This window comes from Desmodus rotundus, chromosome 7 (genome assembly GCF_022682495.2).
Source record: "Desmodus rotundus isolate HL8 chromosome 7, HLdesRot8A.1, whole genome shotgun sequence".
In the NCBI taxonomy this organism is placed as follows: domain Eukaryota; kingdom Metazoa; phylum Chordata; class Mammalia; order Chiroptera; family Phyllostomidae; genus Desmodus; species Desmodus rotundus.
In genome coordinates this window covers 90,419,192-90,433,584 of record NC_071393.1, presented here as the reverse complement: position 1 = coordinate 90,433,584, position 14,393 = coordinate 90,419,192, and the positions used below count along the sequence as shown (strand labels likewise).

Genomic DNA, 14,393 nt, shown 5'->3' with positions numbered 1-14,393 from the left:
CAGGGCAGCCTTCTTTTCTGTCAGGCCCTGAACATGGCCCATTTCCTTGACCTTTGTATAGTTTAGAGGCCACGTGCATTCCTTGGCTCGTGCCTCTCTTCCTCCACCTTCAACGTTTCAAAGGCGCACCCTGGCCAGGTGGGCCAGTTGGGTGGATTGCCATCCTGTACACCAGAAGCTCGCAGGCTCCATTCACCGTCAGGACAAATACCTAAGTTGGGGTTTAATACCCCGTCAGGACGCATACAAGGAGCAACTGACCGAAGTTTTCTGTCTCTGTCTCTCTCCTCCCACCTCCTTCCTATCTCTCTAAAATCAGAAAATATGTCCTCAGGGGAGGATTAAAATATTTTTTAATTTGTTTTGAAGAGTTTCAAAGGCGAGTTGAGCCCTCCTCATATCACACCATTTCCAAGCCCTTCCACAGCCACACCTCCCTCCGAGTCTCCCCTGCCTCCCTTTTCTACACGTAAGGACTCTTATGATTACAGGGAGCTGCTAACTGGAGTCCAGGAAAATCTTACTGTTTTAAAACCAGGTGGTTAGGAACCTGAATTCCATTGTAACTCCCCTTTGCCATGTAACGTAACATTCACAGATTCTAGGGTTTAGGACATAGGCGCTTCGGGAGGCCTTTATTCACCATGTACATTGCGCTTTGTGGCACTTTTAAGATACTCTTCTTTGGAGCATCTATCTCGTTCTTTTTGAATTCTCTCTGCTAACCAAAGCCACCTTTATTTGGGGGAAAGTTAGTTAAGCTATATGATTTTTGTTGATGAAAGATCAATTTTTAAAATGTGACTTATTCCTATTACCAAATCAACTATGCATTTCCTTATATGAAAATATAAAAGTGATTGTTTGGAAAAGAAATTCTCCAGAGGGTAAGAATAATTTTCTGTACCTCCTTTGTCCACACCTGTTACTTTTCTACTTAAAAAAATTAATGAGAAAGCCCAGGCCGGTGTGGTTCAGTTGTTTGGAGTGTTGTGTCATAACCAGAAGGTTGCGGGTTTGATTCTCAGTCAGGGCACATACCTGTTGCGGGTTTGATCCCCCGCCAGGGTGCATATGATCCCTGGTGTCGGCGTGTTCGATCTCTGGTCTGGGTGTGTCCTGGAGGCAGCCAGTTGGTGCTTCTGTCTCTCACTGCTGTTTCTCTCCCTTCCTCTCTCTCTAAAAAGCAATGAAAAAAATGTGTTTGAAAAAAAATTAATGAAAATGTAACTTACCAGCTTTGTAGGCAGATCTGTATAACTAAAGCATGATAGTTCTTATTTTTAAAGATATATTGTGGGAAAGAACTGATGCTCTCCTTAGCACCTTTGAGCTAGGAGTACAAAATCTTAAGAAAGTACAGTATATTAACCATATTCTTTTAGCTCTTTATGTTGAGAAAGCACTTAATTCCTTAAAAGTTTTCTAAGGAAAATGTATATTTGATATTTGACAGAACTGATTATTGTGACGGAGAGGATCATGATTAAGGGTATGGCCTGTGGAGTTTGCCTGATTTTATGTCCAAGCCTTGCACTCAGGTCTTTGGGCATATATCACCTCTAATTTCTGTTTATCCCTAATATGGGCTTAGTAATTAATAGTATGCACCAAAGGTGTGTTGTGGATATTTAATAATAACATGGGTATAAGCAGTACAGTAGTTAACTCATGATAAGCATTCCATACCTATCAGCTCTTACTTCATTATATTGTGATCCACTGACTGTTTCTGCTACTTTTAGAGTACTCAGTGTAGTGAATGTGTCACATGCACTTTTATATGTCTCTTCACCTATTACTAGATACAAAGTAGATGGAATGTTTGTTGAATGAATTAAACTGTTGTATATAAGAATGACATGAATGTACATTCGTGAAATGCTTTTCAGCATAAGTGTATGTTGTCCATGATTAGACAATTAGGCAGACTATTTGTTTCCCATTAAATTATTGAAAACTTATGAATTGGCTGATATGACAGTAAAAATAAGATAATCATATATCATGAACTTTGGAATAAGAATTAAAGTTAATTGCCTAAAAGGCATGAAAATAGTTCAAAAGACTTCTTGAATCTTATTTGGTCATAAAATTATTTTTAGAGGTGGTATCCCATTCCCGTACTGTTTTTGATTTTACTCGTAGTCCATGATTAAGAAAATGCTGTTGAAATTGACACACTGAGTTGAGTCTCATTGTGTGGATTTAGCTTGCAGGAGGGTTCCTACTTGTTGTCTCATGCAGCAGAAGATTCTTCACTCCTCATCTACAAGACCTCTGATGGAAAAGTCACTAGGACAACATACAATTTACATAAAACACATTGCAGCCTCCCTGGTGTCCCTTCCAGTCTCTCAGTTCCCTGGGTTCCATTAGACCCCGGTCTGTTATTACCGTATCATATCCATCATGGAAGAATACCTTGTACTTTTCCACCTAAGTCACTAGGTCCCACAGCACAACAAAAGGTAAGATCTTTTTCTAAATTAAATGTTCCATTGGGTTGTTTATTATTAATCTATTTCACTGGCTATATACTATTTCAACTTGATGTCCACATTCACCATATCAGTCATAACATCACGGTAAAAACCCTATCCATAGAAAGGATAGGTAAAGTTGTATGCTCTCCTGAGTTTAGTTACTATGTCAGAGAAACTTTCTATTTTTGTAAGCTTTATAAGTCAACTAGAGAAAATTCTCCTAGCTTGCCCAGTGAAGCATGAGTAAAGCATCCACATAGTTAAACCCTTTGTTCCTATGAAAAGCAAAGTTATGTTTTTGATAATTTTTATGAATATTCTATTTCATTAAATATCTGAGGCAATTTACAGAAAAATACATACAATAAAATTATGATGCAATTAAAAATTGATAAGTAGGATATATAGGAAAATATAAAAACTAGTGTTAGTGATTAGGGAATGCAGTGCTTATTAAAAGTACAATAAAATGTTAAAGACTATATTGTGTTTTGCTAAATATTATATAACTATTTATTCAGTTATAATAAATGTTACTCTCTTTATAGAATCCTTCCCAGAAATACCAGCTGAATGTTTTTCCTCTGTCTGAAACTTCCTATAAGGCCAGGACTAAGAAATACCCTTCACCACGTCACTCGTTCTTTATATCATGGAAGAAATTCCAAATGGAGTTCAGCTGTAGTAAAGTTTTGTTCTCTACAAATCTGAATCTGAATGTTCAGGAAACAAAAAAGCAATGTGTTTTCCTTCCCTGCTGCCAAAAACTCTTTGAGTCAAAATCATTGTCGAAGTTCCATAACCTTCCCAACGTGTGTGCCCCAGAGCGTGTGTCACTCAGGGGCTGTGTGGGAATTTCTCCCGTCTTTTTTTCTTTCGCTTTGAGCACATGTACTCAAGGCCTTTGAGAAACATCTGGAATGCAGATGCTGAAGTTTTTTAAGTAATTTAGTGAATGGGGTTTTTTTTATATGTTTTTCATTTTTTTTAATATTACTGCTTGGGAGGATCCTTTTAGAAATGAGAACTCCTTGCACATTCTTAGTTAACTTTCTCTAAGAAAATACATAAATGTTATTAACTAGTTGCTATAAGTGAAAGAATGGAAAAAGTTGTCAGCATTTTAAGCCATTTTATCTAAAGTTTTGGTTGCTTATTTCCAGTTTACATTTCATATAAGTTGTGATTTTTATAACCTACTAAGGCACAATTTTCTTAACTAACCTAAAGATAATCATTGAAAACTATTTTTAAAGGATTTATGTTCGTTCTAGAATAATGAATTCCTTTGAATTTAGAAACTCTGATTATACTTTCTCACCTATAAGATAATTCTCTGTGGAGCGGCTTACTCCTTTTTAGTGAGAATTAGCATTTTAATGCCTTGACACAATTCTATATATTTAGGGTTTGGCCACAAAAATACAAAGTTAAACAATTCAGTTATATGTATACTACCGAGCACTTCATTCATTTGTATTTTTTAAGATACTTCATGCATTCAGGGACATATACTTAGATTACTCAGGGCCTAGTTGTCATACAGCTAGCATTAGGTACAGTAGAAATTAAATAATAATCCTTGGTTTGATATTTTCTCCAAGCCTATGGAAAGTTGTTGGTGATCTCTGACATGCTGTCCTACAATTTAGCCCTATGTTTGGTGGGAATTACCCCACCTTCCTCCCTATTTCCTCCTAGTGAGGCCATAGGAATAGGACTTTCTAGACCAACCAAGATAAGCAGAGATAGGGATTCTAGCCTTAGCAGCAATAGGAGACCAAAGCTTCAGGAAGCTGGGGAAAGTAAGACACTATGTGAAATGAAATCATCTATGTATTTCATGGTATAAAAACTCATGTAACTAATGTTTCTGCCTCTAATGTGATCCCTTACTTTCTAGTCCACTTGAATTGGTATCTCATCTTTGTGTGATGCCTTAAACACCAGAACCCTGAGAGTACCCCAGGAAACCCTACCTCTGCCTCCTTCATAGAATGAAGCTTAATAGTAGGATCCCATTTGCTTTCTGTGCTTCTCACTTTTGCTTCCAGTCCTTTTGCAGTGGCTCTGTGCCTACCCCTTTTCTCCTTCAACATTTCTGTAATAAACATTCATTGCACACACAGTCTCACAGTGGGCATTTCAAAATGCTTGCTTTCCTCACTGATACAGTAGATACAGTTAGTGTGGCCAGTATACTTTTATAGTGAATACCAGCTGCGTGGGGAGTGGCCTAGATCATCTGAAAACCACAGCACTTTTATAATCGGTATGTTATAAAAGTTGATCACATTCAGACAGACTGGCAGACTCAAATCCCAACTCAAGTTTGTCCTTTCTAGTCATCTAATGATAAACCCAAAAATGCCCCTAAAGGGACAAGATATTAAGTGAGAGACGCTGGGGTGTGGTTCATTCTTAGTGAGCCAGTATTCCTTTAGAGCGGTGCTAGTAATTTGTCGTATTAGGAATATGAGAGAGAGTGCTTGGAGTTACAGCAACACCCATCAGTCCAAGGTGTAGAATTCACCGGACAAGATGTGAAGGGTGCAGGGTGGCTAGGGAAAGTACAGGCCGATATCGACAGCTTCTGGGGAAGTGGTATCAGGCTATAAAGTTTTGGTCCTTCTCTGTGAGGCCTGGCTTTCTCCATTAACCCATTTCAAAACTTTATGCTCTCTCAGTGACCAATTTCCAGATCTCATCTTCAGCATGGCTGTAATTAGCAAGGAATTGTATCTTAAGAATATGCCTTCTCTCTTCCCTAGACAGTGTGAGCTAGAAAGTGAGGATGAGTAGACATTAAGGTAGAACCAGGACCCCATCTAAGTTTCTTCCCCCATTTCCCTTCTTTCTCTTTTTCATCCTCTGTAGTCCTTCCAAATTCTTTTTTCTTTTCTTTTTCTCTTTCTTTCTATTCTCTCTCAGCTCTTCAGTTTTTCTTTTCTTACTTGGGCTATTTTTCTTTTACCTTTCTTCCACATTTATTCTTTTTCCCCTCCTTCTCTCTGTACTCTTCTGTTTATCTTGCTCTTTCTCCACTTGTAATTTCTCCCTCCTCTTTATCAGCTCGGACCTTCATGAAGTTCCTTTCCCTCCCCGTCATAGTTTTCATTTCTTCCTCTCTCCTGCCCTTCAGCTTTATTACTGCAGACACATTGCCAAAAAGGTCTGTGATTCCCTCATTTTCTAATTTAACACTTCAGCCTCTTCCAAATTTAACACAGAGAGTGGTTTCCCCTTAGCTTCTCCATCTACTTTCATCTGTCCCCTTTCCTGATTGTTACTTGAAAATTTAGTACTTTAAAACTGTCAAATTAAAGCTTATTTAAAAGCAGCCAGGTGGCTAGGGATTAAATATATATAAAGGACCATTTACAAAGAAAGTAATGCATGTGGTAATAATACAGCGTTGACTGTATATAAATATGTTGTAAACATGTTGAACTGTTTTCTCTTCTTTGCTTCATCTCTTAGGTTAGTGGAACAAGAATGCCTACACACAGCCGCAGGAATCCAGTTTCCATGGAAACCAAAAGCCTGCCTGCTCAGCAAGTTGAAAATGAAGGAGTGGCTCCAAATAAAAGAAAAATAACTTAAGGACTCTACCATGGAAAATGAAGGAGAAACAGTTATAACAATGTTCAATTTAGAAAAGTTTGAGGGGAAATATGCCTAAAAGATCAGTAGATGAGATGAACATTTTTTTTAGTGTCCTTGAGAGTTCTTAGAGTGCCTTGAAAAAATTTGTTGGCTGTATGAAGGAATGTTTCAGCTAAAACGGAATACTAACTATACTCTTAACTGCTGATGTTTGAGAAAAATCTAGATATGTTTTAACATGATCATGGCAGGGAAATATGTAGAAAAGAAAATTATTTTTATAGTAGACCTTTTCCAAAAACTGTAAATAAATAGGAAAATAATTTGCTTTTTTCCGAGAGCAATATTTATTGTCATGTGTTATATTAATAACTTGAGTCGTATTACCAGTCTGGTGAGGGTGGTTCAAAGCATCAAATTGTGCCACTGTCAAAGACCATTTTGAGCAACATGTAGACCTCGTCCCTGACACCTTGTGACAGGGTTTTTTTGTGGTTGGTGGAGCTTTTTGTTGGTTTTTTTGTTTTTAATCCTCACCTGAGGATATGTTTATTGATTTCAGAGAGAGAGGTAGGGAGAGAAAGAAACATCGATGGGAAGCATCAATCCGTCGCGTCCTGTACATGCCCCAGCCAGGGAGAGAGCCCCAACCTTTTGGTGCACAACTTGACGCTCCAGCCAGCCCAGCCACCTGTCCAGGGCTGACAGTTTTGGTGGTGGTTGTTCTATTACAGTTGTCCCAATTTTCCCCGGTTGTGATTGTTGCAGGTTAGTAAAATTAATTCCTCTAAAAACTTGGTGATATTCCAATACAGAAACTGAAACTTAAAATAAAAGCTTCCTGCCTCTGAAAAGTTAACAAGCTACCATTTTTTTTTAAAGATTTTATTTATTTATTTTTAGAGAAAGGGGAAGGGAGGGAGAAAGAGAGGAAGAGAAATGTCAGTGTGTGAGAGATATATTGATGAATTGGTTGCCCCTCGCACGCCCCCAACTGGGGTCCTGGCCCGCAACCCAGGCGTGTGCCCTCACTGGAAGTGGAGCCAGCGACCCTTGGGTTCGCAGGCTGGCGCTCAGTCCACGGAGCCGCACCAGCCAGGGTGAAGTTAACAATTTTTTGTTGGGCAATCATTTGTTAAAACAACAACAACAACAACAACTTTTATTGCGTTATAGGGTTGGTGACGAATGCCTCTCTCTTGGCACTAATTCCAGTTGAGTACTGAGATGCACTCCTGAAAGCAAAGAGATGATCATGTTTTCCAGAAAAATCTTACTATTTCAACTGATAAGGCTAATGTGTGGTAAAACATAAGCAATTTTTCCCTCATCTATACTGATTAATTTAAATTTTTCAGGACCACATCAATGATTTTGGAAAAAGTCATGATCAGCTGATGTCAATGTAGCTAATTTGGACTTAAGGAAGGGACAGACTTATTTAATTTTTTGTATTCGTGTTGTTTAATATCCACTAAAGTTTTTGGAAATATGTGCGTCATTTGTAAATCCAAGACAATATTAGCTTTGTTTTTGCGATTGTTATGTGTTTTATATTAATATAAGAAATGTACATTAATATAAGAAATCTAGAATTTTCTGGAGTTCTAGAAATCTTCTCCACTGTTAAAGGTGATAGTCGGATATTTTTATCTTAAATTACCAAGTTTTGTTTAGTTTAGATTTTTTCTTGGTCATTTATAAAATATGTTTAATTAATGAGTAACTATTAGTAAAGTTGTTTTATGTATTTTAATATATAATTTCCTCGCGCTCCCATTTCCTTTTTTAAACATTGAGCCTTCTTTAATGGACTGCTTTTTTTTTTTTGCTTTGTCACCTACTCCCATATCTCAGAAATACTTCAGTTGTGAATCATTTGGCAGTGAACCTAGGGAGAGTCAAGGATTCCCTTGGAATTTGCTGTTTTTAAAAAGCGAGATAATGATTTCTTCAGACTTCTGAATACCAGGAAGTCTTGGCTTTTGGTTTTTTTTAATACTACTTTTTACTTAGTAAAGTATGTGATCTTGCAAGTGATTATTTTGAAATTATTTTAGCCATACATTTGAGTAACTGATAATATATATAAAGCTAGTCTTAGTTTTCCACTTGTGCTTAATTAAGCCTTTTATAAAACATACATTTGATCATGTCTTGTGTTCTTTTTCTTGATTTCTAGTTCTGAGAATGTGTAAGTAACAAAGTGACATTGACAATATGAGCATTTTTTTTTTAATATTAAAACAGACTCAGTGTCAGTGTTAGCAAGGATGTGGTGGACCTGGCCCTCTTACACCTCTGTGTTGAGGGTGTAATTTATACATACCTCTTGGAAAATATTTAATTCAGTAAAAGTTTGGGTATATCCATGTCTCACACAATCTAAAGTAGGTCCCCACTCATAACATTTTCTTTTACTATGTATCACAGTACCTATTCGTTTATTTGAGTTACTGTGTTCTTGAATAGACTACATGCTCTAAAAGGGCAAGGGCACATTTGTGCGGTTCGCCGTCATGTAACACACACCTAGCACAAGTGTCTGTCACATAGTTATTTAGTAGATGTAAGTTGGATATATGAATAAATGAACAAGTAGATACAAGGATAAATTCTTCTTTCCCAGAAGCTCTCAATTCTAGTAAAGGGCACAATACTGACCTATGTACATAAGTGCTCTAGTAAAGTAATATAAGAAACCCATTTAACCTTTCTCATTAGAAAATTAAGGCAGATTTCTCTAATATGAAGGTTGAGCTGAGTCTTTTAGAAATGAAGAGTTAGAAGGGAAGAATGAAAGATCTTCCACACAGAAAGAAGGCAGCATATACAAAGGTTAAAGGTGGCCAGGTTGTAGGCTGTGGACATGGGAGATGAGAGAAAAAGACACAGGACAGGGACAAACATGCTATCCTGTGACATTTAAGTTTTGCCCTGTGCAAGGGGAGAACAGGCAGTGAATTTTAATAAAAGCGAATAACGCGGTGAGATACGCGGTTGGAAAAGCCCTTGCTGCCATTAGTCCAAAGAATGGAATGGGGCTGGGAAGGACTGCAGGGAAGGAGAAGAGTTGGAAAGCTGAGAGGTAGTAACTGAAAAAATGGTAAAGGCCCTGAGTGGATGCCGTAAGTGTAGGGATGGGCTCAGTGATAACAGAAAAAGAAATGACAGCTCAGTGAGATGGTTGGTAGGAGGGAGAGCCAAGTATAGCCTCATGATTCTTGTTTGGAGCACTGGGTGAATGATGGTTTTAAACACTGAGAAGGTGAGAGAAGGCGTGTAGAATGGGAATAAATTCAATTAAAGTGTTCATTTCCTTTCACCACTTCTGTTCCTTGAATTTGGAGTTCAAATACTCTGTTATGTATTGCTACCTAATAAATTACCCCAGTACTCAGCTAGTTAAAACAAACATACATTATCTCAGAGTTTGTGTGTATCAGGAGTCCGGATGCAGCTTAGCTGGGTGCCTGTCACTCACGGTTTCTAATAAGATTGCAGTCAAGCCATTGGCTGAGGCTGCAGTCATTTGAAGGGTTGACTGAGGCTGGAGCATCTGCTTCCAAGAAGGCTCACTCTTGGTGGTGGTGGGAGGCGTCAGTCTCTCACTGGTTGTTGACAGGAAGCTGCATCCCACTACCTGTACCTCTCCACAGGTCTGCTTGAGTGGCTTGACATATAGCTGGCTTACCCCAGAGTGAGCAAGGAGGAAGCCACAGTATCTTACATCCTAGTTTTGGAAGTAAAACAATGTCTTTCTGCCACATTCTTCTTGTTAGAAATAACTTAGTTTTACCTCTTGAAGGAAGGGGTATAGGAAAAATTTGTGAGCATAATATTGAAGCCACCACAAATGCCATGAGCATTTTAGAGATATAGGAGAACTAGGTTTAGGGTATAAATGAAAGAAAGGACACTTTTCTTTAAAAGCCCTATTACCAACATGTTAAATCTGAGATAGAGGCAGTTGATATCAAAGATAGTTGATCATTTAAATTTTGAACTCGGAGAAGACTGATTGCATTCATACAGATTTGGGAATTGTATCTTTGATATTTGAAATCAGAAAAAGAACAACATATAGCAGAAATGAGTGGAATGATGAAAGGGCCATGAATGGAGCCCCAGGGAAAACTAGAACTTCAGTAAAAGGAGAAGTTTCATTAAAGTGGCCAGTATGGGAGTCAGATTTATAAAACTTAGGAAATAAGTACAAAGTGAGGTGGAAACAATGGCATTCTTCATTGCCAATTAGCCAGCAAAACTTGGGAATAATTTCACTATTTGGATCTTTTGCAATCTCACAAAGGGAATTGACCTATTTGTTCATTTCCAGTTGCACTTGGATTCTGGGTTTGGACACTGCCAACTTCTTAGAGATATGAGGAGGCATGGGTGTAGGGGAGAGAGGGGAGAGAACACTTTTCTATTCTAATATTTTATTACCAACATACTAAATCTGAAATTTCTGATGGACATACAGATAAAGCTATTAAGCTGCTTGTGTGCTATAGACACATGGTATTTTTTAAATCATATACCTTAGAATATTTGATACCAAGATTTGTTGAGTTTCTCGTTGAGATGTTGAAATAAAGGGGATGCATTTAATTGTGACCTCCAGTCTTGCCATGTTCCTTTGGCTAATGTCCAGACTTCTTATGAAGGTATGTAAGGGCAGGTACACAGGCATGAACCTGGGGCTTGGGTCTGGTCTGAGCAAAGCTTCTCGGAGGAGCTGAGGCCCAGATGAATATATCTCGGGTGGGCCTCTAGATTGCCTCATCAAAAAGGAAGATTCTGCCAAGGGCCTCGGCATATGTGTTTGCTTTCAGTATATGAGCTACTGTTAGTAACCAAGCAAGGAGCTACTAAAGGTTTTTTGTTGTTGTTTTAATTGCTGTATATGCGTTGTACAGCCTGGTGAATTCTCTGAGGTAATGGGGTGGGGGCTCGGTGTAAATTAAATGCTGATTTGAAAGTCAGGAAACAGGTTATGTGGTTAGTGAGTTGAATTTCTCCTTCCCTTTTCTTGAGAATAAGCATTTCTTAGAGGGAAAAAGGGAATACTTCCTATATTTCCTATCCTGGGTTTTGCTTACCGCCCCCCCAAAAAACCAGCACAGGAGGGTGTGTGCATGTGAATCCCAAGAGCTGCACTGCAGTAGGACAATGCCACGCTGAGGCAGACTCCAGGTCTCTTCCGAGCACTGCCTTGGAGCAGCACCTGCTTCAGCCAGGCTGTGGCTCCACGTGAATGAGCCACTCTTGCCCCTGCATGCATGCTTTTGCACATAGAGCTACATCTGCTTGGATTTATTTTCACCTGTCAAATTTTGCTTGTCCTCTGTGGAACTAATAATGCCTTTTTGAGCATCTGTGGGGTGTAATACATTATACCAATCTCTTGGGATTTAAAGATAAATACGATTGGTTTCTGCCTTGCAGGGATTTCCTAATCTAGTTGGGGAGATATATATACACAATTAGCTATAATACAGGGCAGAATATTGAAATGGCACAGTAGTGTTTAAGAGTAAGAAAAATATGCTTGCATAAAAAAAAAAACTTGTAGAAATAACTTTTAAGCTGTGTTTGAAAAACAAAATATTAACAGACAAAAGAATCAGAACATTAGAGCATAAGGGGAAATCGTATGAAAGGTGCTGATTTTAGGAAATAGCAATGTACTCATGTAATAAGCATGGGAGCAAAGGACAACAAATGGGAGGTGAAGAGTTTAGAGCTTGATAGTGGAAGGTATTAACTGTTATTCCCAGGTTGTTTGGTTTCATTTTGAAAGCAATCAGGACACATGTAAGGCTTTTTGAGCAAGATGACATCAGTTTTAGGAAATTTACAATATTAAAGGATTATTTAGAAAGGAGCAAGTCTTATAATAAGGAGATATTAACTATACAACTAGCAGGCAGATGATAAGGATGTCAATTGGAAAGTCATTTAAAAGTTAGCAGCTATCAGAGTTAACTCTGCCCCCAAAATGAGTATCTAGCACGTGTAACATTGAGTCTCAACTAGGTAATAGTAGTAGGTGTTGGGAGCACAAAGCTGAATTGGAGGTGTGGCACACGAGATAACGTGTGTATGGAATTAGGAAGTGAGAGGTTTCAAAGACAGCTGAGGGCTTTTAGCCCGAGTGCCCCCGCTGGCGAAGGAAAATGTCAGAGGAAGAATGTGGATGAGGTAAGAAGACAGGCAGCAGTGTTCTCAGCCAAAGGTCAGCAGTACAATTAAGGCGATATCCTATAGAACCTGTAGACTGAAAACGGGGTCTGGAACTTGGTGGAGAAAAATTGATAGGGAGGTTGGGAGCCCATTCACCAGATAATTGGGCCTAACATGTTTGGGACAAAGCTGGCTTTTTAAAAATTTTTCTGTTCTTCCTCTCTCCCCCTGTTTGGGAGGGGCTAGGAGTTTGGTTACATACCCAGTTAACTGAGAAAATAAACACATTGAGAGTTGGGAAAGGGGAAGGCAAGAATAAACCCTGTGATGTTGGTTGGAATTGGGAGTATCAGAATGAACTCATGGTACTTACCATATACACAGAGAAAGATGGAGAAACATAGTTCTGTGTTTTCTAATATTTTCTAATTCTGCTGATAGGGTCTAGAAGCAATGATGTTCTAGTAGCAATAGCACACCTGGAACCCAGATCTTGGTTCCTAAATCCCATTCTCCACTAAAAGAAGTAATCTCCTTGGAGAAACGACTCATTCTAAGACTGGAGCAGGGAAATTACATCATCTTGTAACAAAGTAAGAAAGTACTCAAAGAATGATGGATGAATGTCAAAAGAACATAGGAGCCAGCTTGAATGAAAATTTGAGCATCAAATAATGATAGTGGTAGATTGGAATCTGTTGAGTAAATAGTCATCCACAAGCCCACATTGGTATCAGTGAATAAATAAAGAATGAAGAGAACATTCTGCCCTACAGTACAATTCCAACCTATAAGTCTAGAGGGAATGACGGAATTAGAAAAATCACCAATTTGCAACCAGTATAACAACTATCTAAGAATCATCAAAGATTCTAAATGTGGTGGGTGAAAATTTGATGGCAAATAGGAACATTTACATAGTCTTAAAGAATCTCTCTACAAGAGAGTTACTAGTTTATTAAGTATAACGTTAGTTTACTTAATGCTGAAGACTGTAGCAGAAACTATCTTAACCAAGTGATTGAAGTTGTTACTGTTACCAGTAATGAGACAAATCAACAGTGTGTGTTTCTTGGTACGCACCAAGAAGAGCACAGCGTGACTTTTGTGATGTATTCCTGCCACTATGCTTAAGCCATGAGGAAATAGCAGAGAAATTCAAACTGAGGCATTGGTCTCTAAAGTAATCAGTTAGCAATCTTCAGAATGTCAGGGTTGCAAAAGACAGAAACCCGGCAGGAATGTTTCACTTAAAGACTAACCGAATGTGACTCACGCTCCTGGTCTGGGTCCTAGTCCACTAAAGGGCAGTATCGGGACCATTGGTCAAACTGGAATGGAGCTTGTGGATTATATGACAGTAAGGTATGGATATTAATTTCCTGATTTGGATGTGGTCAGAGCTGCCCTGTACTTGGGAAATAAACACTGAGGTCTACATTAATAATGGGGTATTGTGTCTGCAAGTTACTCTGAAATCGGAGGCCTTAGGCAGCGAAATGTTAACAGGAAGTCTTGAAAGGAGGATACAGGAGCCGTGTATACTATTTCTGTAACTTTCATATAAATTTGAGATGATCTCAGAATAAATACTTTGTAGGAGGGGTATAATTCACAGTATCAGGTACTACAGGGAAGTTTCGGAGGGCAAAGGCTGGAGGGAAAAAAAGACTTGGATTCAAAAATCAGAGGTAAAGACAAAAGCATTGAAATGAAATGAGGAAGTCAGAGATTCCTGTTTTTAGGGTCCAGGGCATAAAAGTTTCCTCACGACTCAAACCTCTAAAAGCCTTTTCTCCTCCGAATTGCTGCAGTACTTACTATAATAGCACAAATCCTGAATCTCAGATGTTATCCTGCATTATTCTCCTTTGAGGGTTGTGTGTATATCCCTAAACACATCGTACACTTCTCAAGGGCAATGGTTGTGCCTGTGTACAGCTGTGTGTATAACCCAAATCCAACTCCAGGGCTAGGCGGCCTCCAGAGGCTCCATCGACACGTATTAAATTGTGCCGATTCCTCAGAGCCCGCCGTACGCCAGCATGTGGCGGGGTTGTCTCCTCCTCAGTCCGAGGCCTCATCGCTGGCAAGGGCAGGTCTGTGAGCAGC

General features: G+C 38.8%; 1 protein-coding gene across 4 annotated transcripts in view; it reads left to right on the top strand.

Moving 5' to 3' along the window:
• Window positions 1-6,400, top strand: part of ICE2 (interactor of little elongation complex ELL subunit 2) — a 55,304-nt gene extending 48,904 nt beyond the window's left edge. For all 4 annotated transcript variants that reach the window (XM_045201391.2, XM_045201390.2, XM_024567762.3 and 1 more), the window contains 2 exons: window positions 2,213-2,471; window positions 5,967-6,400. In XM_045201391.2, the coding sequence (XP_045057326.2) occupies window positions 2,213-2,471; window positions 5,967-6,089 (382 nt within the window). In that variant the 3' untranslated portion in view covers window positions 6,090-6,400. The remainder of the gene's footprint in view (window positions 1-2,212; window positions 2,472-5,966) is intronic.
• Window positions 6,401-14,393: the final 7,993 nt, after the last annotated feature.